At 41.5% G+C, this 11,121-nt stretch overlaps 1 protein-coding gene across 1 annotated transcript; it reads left to right on the forward strand.

The window, feature by feature from the left end:
* The first annotated feature begins 1,799 nt into the window (after positions 1–1,799).
* Positions 1,800–2,750, forward strand: ORYCUNV1R1642 (vomeronasal 1 receptor oryCunV1R1642). Its single transcript, NM_001167326.1, has one exon. The coding sequence runs from the start codon at positions 1,800–1,802 to the stop codon at positions 2,748–2,750; it is 951 nt and encodes a 316-aa protein (NP_001160798.1).
* The last annotated feature ends 8,371 nt before the right edge of the window (positions 2,751–11,121 follow it).

Below are 11,121 nucleotides of genomic sequence, written 5' to 3' on the forward strand. Positions count from 1 at the left end.
TCTTTAAATTTAAAAGTGATCTACTCAGAATCAATCTGTAGTCATATGAGTAGCAGCTCATATCATTTACCAAATAAATTCTCTGTTCCATATACTGGACAGGGGTCATACATTCCACTTTCAGAATTATCAGAGATGCAAATCTATCCATGATGTGCTTATAATAAAGGTTTAGAAGAAATCTATTCCTGGAAGAAATCATGGATTCCAGGGGATGTTGCTAGAACAACAAGGTTTTCTCTAACTCTGTTGTCTGAATCCTCAATGGAATCAGTGACTGTTTCCTACTGAAATCATCCTTGGTACCATGGAAATGGTGAGATTATTTCCCCCTTTTACATAAGGGAAGGATTAAGCCATGTGAAGGCATGTCCTGTAGAGAAGGACGTCACCTGGCAGCTGCCATGTATGATTTGTATTCCAGTGTTTGTTTGAATTGAAAATATTTTCATGTCAATTGCCAGCCCCATTGTTTCAGGTCACAAACTGCACAGGTGTGGGCACCCTACATAGTCCATGTGGTCTACATGCTCTAGTACTCAATAACCTTTAGATATCTTCACCATGGAAAACTTAATCATTAATGAACTGTGAGTCACAATTAAAGCTTATGATAGTAAAGTGATACTATATAGTTTCCAGCATATATCACTTCATCACAGATGGTGTGTCCTGTTCTATACTCTACAGTAGAAGATGTGGCCAGCACTTAGGTGTCAGACTAATACTAGAAAAACCAAGTACTGTTTGTGTTCTATTCCTAATACAGAAGGAATTTAACAATATACAGTTTTTCAAGGAGAAAGGCATTAGAAAAAATACTATGAACAGTTCATTTCCCTTTCAAAAGACACCTAAATCCTTAATCAATATTTATATTGGCTTACGCTATAAATTTTTAGGTGTAGAAATAAACATGTGTTAAGTTTATGAAACAAATTACTAGTCTCAATAAATTGACAATGTAATAAAATAGGTGTATATATTTATATATGTGCTATTTGAAAATCACAGCTAATAGTTTTGTAATAATATCAAGATGGTTAATTCACCTACTTTTTGAAAAGATTTACTGTTTATTTGAAAGTCAGAGTTACACACACAGAGAAAAGAAGAGGCAGAGAGAGAGAGAGAGAGAGAGAGAGAGAGAGAGATGTCTTCCATATGCTGGTTCACTCCCTAAATGGCCACAATGGCTGGAACTGCACTGATCTGAAGCCAGGAGCCAGGAGCTTCCTCTGGGTCTCCCACATGGGTGCAGGGGTGCAAGGACTTGGGCCATCTTCTACTGCTTTCCCAGGCCATAGCAGAGAACTGAATCAGAAGTGGAGCAGCTGGGTCTCAAATGGCACCCATATAGGATGCTAGCACTGCAGGCAGTGGCTTTACTTGCTATGCCACAGCACCGGCCTCACTAACCTACATTTTTATAAAACCATCCAGGTTTAACCCACCACTTTACACAACAATTTGCTGGCATATACCTGCCTAAGTGACAGTCTTGTTTCAAATGAAATGGACACTGCTGCCTTTTGAGTTATGAATACAGAATTACTCACACTCACCACATACTTGTGAGTCATATTTTGTAAATGGCCTTAACAGTTACATATTAATCTCTTTAGAAACATGGCATAAAGAGACATATTAAGTAGCTATCTCTAAGTATGAATTGAGGAGATAGATAATATTGTGAATAGAGACTGTTGAGTTTGATTGAATACGTGTAATTATTCCTTCAATTGCCACACAGGAATCTCATGCTCAAAGACAATAATCAGGAACTGGGAGCTGATAGGATGGTCACCAGAGACTTGACAATGGGGATTATCTACTTAACACAGACTATTACTGGAATCCTGAGGAATTTCTGTCTTCTTTCCCATTATCTCTATCTCTACTGCACAGGATGCAAGCTTAGGTTCACAGATTTGATCATCAAACACCTGACTGCAGCCAACTGCTTAGTCATTCTGTCTAAAGGAGTTCCCCAAACCATAGAAGCTTTGGGGATGAAGCATTTCCTCAGTGATATTGGGTGCAAGCTTGTGTTCTATGTGCACAGAGTGGGCAGAGATGTTTCCATTTGTAGCACCTGGCTTCTGAGTATCTCCCAGGCTGTCTCCATCAGTTCCAGGAACACAGGGTGGGCCAAGCTCAAAGCAAAGTCTCACAAGTACATTGGCTCCTCCATTACACTCTTCTGGATGGTGAACCTGATACTAAACATCATACCTGTGCATGTGACTGAGAACAGCAGGGACAAAAATACTACAAAGAAAGCTGATTATGGCTACTGCTATTTGGTCAATAGTGACAGATTCATGGACTATGGAACACTGTATGTAGCACTGCTGTTATTCCGAGATGTTTTCTTAGTGGCACTCTTGCTCTGGGCCAGTAGCTCCATGGTTTTCACCCTATACAGGCACAAGCAGCAGGTCCAATACATCCATGGGACCAATGTCTCTTCCAGGTCCTCCCCAGAGTCCAGAGCCACCCTTACCATCCTCATCCTGGTGAGCACCTTTGTGTCTTTGTTCACTCTCTCCTCCATCTTTCATATTTCTCTGACTGTTTTGAACAATCCTAGTTTTTGGCTGGTGAACACCACTGTACTAATCATTGGAAGTGTCCCAACTGTGAGCCCCTACATTCTCATGAGCCATGACTCAAGAGTTCACAGGGTCTGCTGTGCCTGCACCAGGAATACACAATCTCCTTCCCAGCAAGACGGTGCAAGTGTATGATAATTCATATTGGTCTGTTCTCAATATGTTTCAACTTTCATTAATACTTTGTACATGACAAGAGGACAGACAGACATAGACCTCAAATTCCCATGATTCCCACACAAATGCCTGTAATAGCAGGTCTCAGATGGCAGAACTGGGAGCAGGTACTCTATTCACGCCTCCTACAGTTACTTGAGCCATTGTCCCTGCCTCCCAGGTCTGCATCAGCAGCAGGCTTGGGTTCGCAGCAGAGCTGGGTATGGAACCCGGGTAACTCTGATGTTTGATGTGGCAATTTTATCTGGGATCTTAAGCAACAGGCCAAACACCTGCATTACAATGGTGAGTTCTTCATGCACTGATCCATCCGGGAATGTAAGCACATTTTGGAAGCCATCCCAGTACCAAAGTGGGGGTTAACAAGGCAGCATGAATTTCTGCTTTAAAATAAGAACATGGGCCTGGCATTGAGTATTAATCCTATATTGAGTCAAGTTCATTTACAGACTGCTGTACTTCTGATCTAGCTCCCTGCTCACGGCCTGAGAAAACCAAAGATGATGGTCAGAGCACTTGTGTTCCTATCACCCATATAGGAGACTTGGATGATGTTGCTGTGTAGGAACATAGCTTCTGTCAAAGCCTTCTCAGTGAGGACACACTCTTCCTGGACACAGAGTGTGGCCACAGGTACTAATTAAGGATAGTAAATGACCTATTAACAGGAAGAGCATTGAGCCCTTGTAGAAATGTTGGACCCACAAGGACATGTAGCTGCTTTAACAGACATGCTTATCTAACATGTCTTGCTAAACAGGTTTCAAACTGTTGAAATCTTTACTTAGTATAGAGTTATATATAGATATAGAGTATATCTTCTGTATATAAAGATAATTAAAAATGAAACTTAGTGAAGAATGGGATGGGGGAGGAAGTAGGAGATGGGATGGTTTGAGGGTGGGAGGGTGGTTATGGGGGGAAGAACTACTATAATCCGAAAGTTGTACTTTTGAAATTTATATTTATTAAATAAAATTTTTCTATATAAAGAAACACACTTCAAAGAAATCTTAGAGTTATATGAGCATGCACCTACACTTTACAAATGGCTGATGTGATCCTGGACATTAAAGAAACACACTTGGTTTTGTCTGGCGGCATTCTTCTGAGGAAGAGTTTCCAGGTAGTTTTTCTCCTTTTGCTTGCTACAACCACAACACTCCTGGCTCCTGGCTTCTGCTTGGTTCAACCCTGGACATGGAATCCATCTGGGTAGTGAACCAGAGGATGGAACATCTTTGTGTCTGTCTGTCTGTCTCTTTCTTTCTCACTGTATCTTCCTTTCTCTTAGTAACTCTGGCTGTCAAATAAATGAATATTATAGTCTGTATCTTCCTCTCTATCATTCTGTTTCTACTGTCTCTTAGTAATTCTGTCTTTCAAATAAACATGTTTTATTTCTAAAAATAAAACAAAGAATAAGCTTTTAAGCAATAAAAGATTTACTATCTAATTGCCACATTCTTATATTATGGAAATGTTATTAATGTTTCATGCTCCACCAAGAAATACGGAGGTGAAGAAGTCATGGGTGTCCCCTGAATCTGACATAATGAATTTAGCAGAAATGACAAGTTATGGAATATAGCAAAAGCTCCTTACATAAAGGGAATGTAACGGGTATTGGGAAGAATTTGGAGAAAGTGAATTCTTGTACACTGCTGACAGGAATGTACACTGGATGGAGCTGTTAAGGAAAACAGAACGGCAGTGTCTCAGAAGTTAAAAATGGGACTTCATATGACCCCATGGCCCCACTTGTGCCTATAGAACCAGAGGACAGTAAATGAGATCTTTAATACATCTTGAACTCATGTTTGTCACTATATTGCTCATGGTATCTATGGCATGGAAGCAACTGAAGTATGTATCAAAGGGAAGTGATTAAAGATATTGTGCTATATAAAAATGGAATATTATCTAGTCTTTAAAAAGAGGGAAAGATTAGCAAAGCGCTAGCGTGAATGGACATGAAGGACACTGTGTAAGTGGAATGAGTCAGACACAAAAAGATAATTCCTACATGAACTCACTTATATGAGGAATCAGAAATAGAAAATTCAGGGGTGCTTGTGGCACAGTGGGTGAAGCTGCTGCCTGTGATGTTGTCATCACATTAGAGTGCTTGTTCAAGTTTCAACTGGTCTGCATTCAATTCAGCCCCCGCTATAATGCCTGGGAAAGGAGCAGATAATGGCCCTAATATTGGGTCCTAACACCTACCTGATAGACCCTCATTGCATTAGTAATGTTCCTTTTGCTAGAGAATGTTATATACACATGAAATAACACTCAAGGGAAAATATGTATAGTGTCATAAAACTAGTGAACTACTTCAATGAAAAGTTTGTATTTAAAATTCACATAATATTCATAAAATAGTACCTATTTGTTTTTATAACATTGACGATAAGAAAAATGAGAATATCTAAATCTTAAATTCCGCAATGCTATATTTGATTCTCTTCATAAAGCAGGTTACTATTTATCAGATATAAAAATATGGGGATTTTTACCATGTCATATTTGGGGCAAAAAAAGGCCTCAGACATGTAAGAAATCAAGTAGGGAATCCTGGCATCTCTGTCCATCCGTAGCACAGGGCACCATCCAACAGTCTGTGGGCTGTCCAATACCACAACTCTAAAACCTGACTTGGAAATTCTTTTGAGATATATTAGGGAGTGGACATGGGAAAAATAGTGCATTTCCTTGAACTGAATTTCAAAGAATGAATTTAAACTCATGTTATATTTCCTCATTAATTACACAATCAAGACTACAATCAATAACCAAAAGTGGTGGGGCAAGAAAACCACAGTAACCATTCAATTCTCTTGAATTGAGGAAGTAAGATGGCTTACCTAGTAATGAAAGGAATTTTAGAATCTGCCTGTCACATCATGGTTTCACTTATAAGGGTTCAAAACTTTCTGTATATCCTCTGATACTATTCTCTTCAGCTTCTTGTGTCCACCTGATATGAGAAACAAGGGTACAAAAAGGTAAAGAATGCTTTGGTATAAAATCCTCAGATCCTGAAACTTCTTTGTTTTAGGAAGCTTTTATTTAATAAATATAAATTTCATAGGTACAGCTTTAGGAATACAGCAGTTCTTTCCCCTATATCTGCCTTCCCAACTCAACTCCTGTCACACCTCCTACTACCTTTCCCATCCCATTGCTCAAACTTCTAAAATTTTTTTCATGGAATATTAGAAAAATCTAGTTCTTTCTTTCTTTAGTAGATAATAAGTGATTTATTTCTTCTAGGAGGTTCTATCAATTCTTTTTTAAATAATTTTTTCATATATAGAATTTCCCCATCTTCCTTCCTTCTCATTTTATTTCTTCTTTTAATCACTTTTTACTAATACAACGAGAACAATGGTTCCTTCCTCTTTTTCTTTTTTATTTTATTTTATTATTTTTTTTGACAGGCAGAGTTAGACAGTGAGAGAGAGAGAGACAGAGACAGAGAGAAAGGTCTTCTTTCTCATTGGTTCACCCCCCAGGTGGCTGCTATGGCTGGCACATTGCAACTTGTGTGCTGCACTGATCTGAAGCCTGGAGCTAGGTGCTTCCTCCTGGTCTCCCATGCGGGTGCAGGGCCCAAGGACCTGGGCCATCCTCCACTGCACTCCTGGGCCACAGCATAGAGCTGGACTGGAAGAGGAGCTACTGGGACAGAACTGGCACCCCAAGCAGGACTAGAACCCAGGGTGCCGACGCCGCAAGTAGATGATTAGCCTAGTGAGCCATGGTGCCATTTCCTTCCTCGTTTTTTAAACATCAATTATTCAAACTGCAGAGTTGCACTGAGGTGGAGAATTAAAATCAGCAGGTTCACTTCCCAAATGAACACAATGGCTGGTGCTGGGCAAGGCCAAAGCCAAGACTTCATTGAAGGCTCCCCCTGTGGGTTCCAGGGGCCCCAAATTTGGGTCTTCTCCTGGTGCATTCCCAGTCTGTCAGCAGGGAACTGGATACAAATTGGGAAGGAAGAAGTCAAACTATCTGTATTTGCAGATGACATGGTTCTTTATATAGGGGATTCAAAGAGCTGCACTAAGTGACTATTGGAACTCATGGAAGAGTTTGGTAAAGGAGCAGGATATAAAATCAGTACACAAAAATCAACAGCCTTTGTATACAGAGACAATGCCACAGTCGACAAAGAACTTCTAAGATCAATCCTATTCACAATAGCTACAAAAATAATCAGATACCTTGGAATAAGCTTACAAGTATGTCAAAGATCTCTACAATGAGAATTACAAAATAAAAAAAGAAATAGAAGAAGATTAAAAAAAAATGGAAAAGTCTTCCATGTTCATGGATTGGAAGAATTAGTATCATCAAAATGTCCATTCTTCTACAAGTAATTTACAGATTCAATATGATACCAATCAAAATATCAAAGGCATTCTTCTAAGATTTAGAAAAAATGATGCTGAAATTCATATGGAGGCACAGGAGACCTCGAATAGCTAAAGCAATTTTATACATGAAAAGCAAAGCTGGAGATAGCACAACACCAGATTTCAAGACACACTACAGGGCAACTATAATAAAAACAGCCTGGTACTGAATCACATAGTGAAAATCCCCTAACAGGGTAGATCCTATGTTAAGTGGCCTTTTTATAGATAGCAATAAAAAATAATAATAATAAATCACAAAGGTGGACTGAGCTTCCTGAAATGATGGACATATTTATGTCAATGACTGTGGTTTTGTGTTCATGGGTATGTGTTTCTTTAGTGGTTTGTCAAGTTGTGATCCCTCTATGGGTACAGCTTTCTGACTGTATGCTCCATTTTAATGTGTCACTTGAAAAAACTTAATAGATTAAAAGGTAGAAAGCTTTACCATGTCAAATATTCCTTGGGGTCAGTTTTGTGATGCAGCTAGTAAAGCTGCCTTCCATGCTGGTATCACTTATGGAGGCCAGGTAACTTCTGACCCAGCCCCTGCTAAGCACCTGGGAAAACAGCAGAAGATTCCAAGTGCTTGGCCCCCTGCATCCATGTTGGACTCCTTAACTGGACTCCTGGTTCCTAGCTCCTGGCTTGCCCAGCTCTGGATGTTGTGTACATTCGGGAAGTGAACCTGCAGATGGAAGATAGATCAGTCTCTGTGTCTCCTATTCCCCTGGTAACTCTGCCTTTCATACAGATAAAAAAAAAAATCTTTCAATAAATTGCTGAAATAATTTTTAAGGAAATAGGTATAACCATAATTACATCAGCATGTTCCTTCTGCAATAGAATGTTATATAGGAATGAAATAACACTCAGGAGATTATATGTATAGTGTAATGAAACCAGTGAATTAATTCAATAAAAATATTTTATTTAAAATTGTCAAAATATCCATAAAATACTAACACTTTTATTTTTTAAGGTTGATAAGCGAAAAACAGAGATTGAATTTTAAAATTCTGCAATGCTATATTTGGTTGTCTTCAAAAATAAGTTATTTATTTAATATCAAAATATGAGGATTTTTGTCATCTCAGATTTGGAGCATAAAAAGGCTCCAGACACATGAGAAATTCAGCAGAGAATCCTGGCAGCTCTGTCCATCACTGAGCACAGGATACCAACCAACAGGCTGTGGGCTGTCCAATGCCACGACTCTGAAGTCTGACTTGGAAAGTAAGGTATATTAGATAATGGACTTCGGAAACCAGTGAATTTCCTTGTACTAAATTTCAAAGAATGAATTTCAACTCATCTTATATTTCCACATTAATTCCAAAGTCAATCAAGACTACAAGCAATAAGCAAAAAGGAAGTGGGACCAAAAAACCATGGTAACCATTCAATTCTCTGCACCCTGCATGTGGTCACACCATTCCTGATTACCATTGTTCCTCATTCCTACCCCCATCTGAGCAAGCACTCCTGTGGTCTCCCATTTTGAGGCCTGGTTAGTCAACGATGGGTAAGATCCCCTGGGGGACAACCTAAGACAGGCACAGCCATGAACAGAGACCACATGGAAACGGGGTCAACAATGGTATGGCCAAGAATCATGCCTACTGTTGCTCAAAAATAAACAAAAAGGGGGAAATATGGTGGAATGAGAAGGCCATGCCAAGATGGCCGCTGGCAACTGAGCGTCAGTTACTCAGGAATGGCTTTGGAAACTCCCTGGGAAACCACCTGGAAAACCTCCTGGCAATGGAGCCTCAGGAATGGCTTCAGAAACCCTCCGGTAAAGCAGCTGGGAAACCACCTGGCACGGGAGCCTGCCCAGGAACAGGCTGTGATTTGTTAGGACATAAACCACCCCTTGACCAGATTGGCTGCCTCGGTTATATAAGCTGCTGTACAAACTGAAATAAACAAGTCTGTGGGCTGCTCACCTCTGGCCAACATTCACCCGACTCCTGGGGTCTGTGTGGTGACACTTGCCCCCACGCTACTCCTCTCAGAACAAATCCACAGCAACATTGGGAGATGGGGTGGTTGCAGGTGGGAGGGAGATTATGGAGGGAAAAGCTGCTGTAATCCAAAAGTTGCACTTTCAAAATTTATATTTATTAAATAAAAGTATGAAATCTGGCCCCTGTGGGTATTAGTCTTCTCTACCCCAAGGACCACACAAAGGATCCATGCAGCCCTCAGTGTGGTCTCAAATTTCTTGGCAGTCTCTAACCGGGTTGCCAAGGTTACTGAGTTCATGTACTCAGTGAGTTCTCTCGCCCACCCTTAGATTTTCACAGTCTCAGTTCATTAGCTCTACACTTTCACTAGGTTCTAACCTCCAATTATTTCTCCCCACCAGAGTCAGATTTTTCTGCTTAGCTGATGGTGGGCGCCACTTTATGTATGTCCAAAATGGTGCCTGCTCTTTGTCTTGCTTGGCTTTCTAAGGTGAGTGGAGAAAGAGGCTAGTGTCTGTGCCGGTTCCTATTATTTATTCTTTTTTTTTCTCTCCTCCATTCAGCCTGGTGAACTTTCCCCAGCGGGGCTTCAAGCCTCATTCCCTCTAGGCTCTTTCTGCCTTTCCCCACCAATGACTTGGGTTCCTGAGGTTTTTGTCTCACCTCCCCTTCCAGCGCTGGTGCGCAGACTCTGCAGCTCAGCTTCCGCACCTTGGCTTCCGTGCTGTGGGTGTCCTTGCTCTCCCTGTAGGTCCTCTGTGTCACATCCATTAGATCCAGGAGAATTTCCTCTGCAATTTTTTCCCACACCTTTTCCTGAGGCTAGAGTAACTCCACTTTTATTAAACTATCTTTTCCCGGACTATCAGTGCATGCCCTCATTATTCTGCCATCTTGGCTCTGTCCCCACTCATTAAATTTTAAGACCTTTCTTGCCCTTTATTTTTTATTGTGACTGGGTGTCAAGAAATTGTGATTCCCCAGGAGCAGGAGGAGCAGCCACCCTGATCTCTGTTGTCCTCTGAGCTCTTCTGAGAAAGGAAGATGGAGCTGGGGATGGAGTCTGAGGGGAGGAAATTCCTAACTGAGCAGTTACATTAGTGAGCACCTGCACTGATCACACTTGGCACCAAGACTCAGAACAGAGGGAACAGCTGCAGTGAAGACTCAAGGAAAACTGGACTCTGGAGATAAGGATGTAGGGCCAGTAGCACAAGGCAGGTCTCTCAGGACATTCTGCAAGGGCCCACGAGGGAGCTGGGCTCCTTGGTTAACCTGTGCACTGCCAGCTTGCACAGTGGTTCTTGATGTCCAGTCCTAGTGCCTTGGTGCTGCCCAGATGGCAGGTGGACAGAGGGGGCTCTGGATGCAGGTCACTGCATGTGCTTCTGCAATGAACTGGGAGAGAAGGGAGAGGATGAAAGGGAGGAGGAATGACCAAGGGTGCAAGGCAGCGATGGCTGGAGTTGGTTGAGCCATAGATTCTGCTCCTGTTAATACCATCTCCACCACCTCCCTGCCTATTTCCCAGCCTGATCCCATTTTGTTCCCTGTGCTCATGATCCCTGCTCAGCAACCTGGATTCCATGCCCCCTACACTCTCCACCTCTGCCTTAGGCCACAGGTCGCCCCTAAGACCCATATGTGGCACTTGTCAGGCTCTGTCATTATCCTTTTTGCCTCTCATAGACATTAAGTCTGATGTGCTGTTTACCTACTCTGCTGTTAATGGCATTCTTCACTGGGAGCCATCCCTATGGACACTCTCATTCCCATAACCCCCTGCACACCTCATCGGCTCACATACCATTTTTGGTGCTGCCACACCTTGCACTCCTGGTGCCCTTGGAGCTTCAACTCCACACTTTGACCTCTCTGTGAATGCAACACTCTCAGTCCTTGAACCCTCTTTCCCATCTCTCCCTCTGCATT

This window comes from Oryctolagus cuniculus, chromosome 18, assembly GCF_051225735.1.
Source record: "Oryctolagus cuniculus isolate XC-2025 breed Fujian yellow rabbit chromosome 18, ASM5122573v1, whole genome shotgun sequence".
In the NCBI taxonomy this organism is placed as follows: Eukaryota; Metazoa; Chordata; class Mammalia; order Lagomorpha; family Leporidae; genus Oryctolagus; species Oryctolagus cuniculus.

Excerpts from the sequence above, each read along its gene's own strand:
- ORYCUNV1R1642 (NM_001167326.1), top strand. The coding sequence starts at position 1,800 with ATGGTCACCAGAGACTTGACAATGGGGATTATCTACTTAACACAGACT.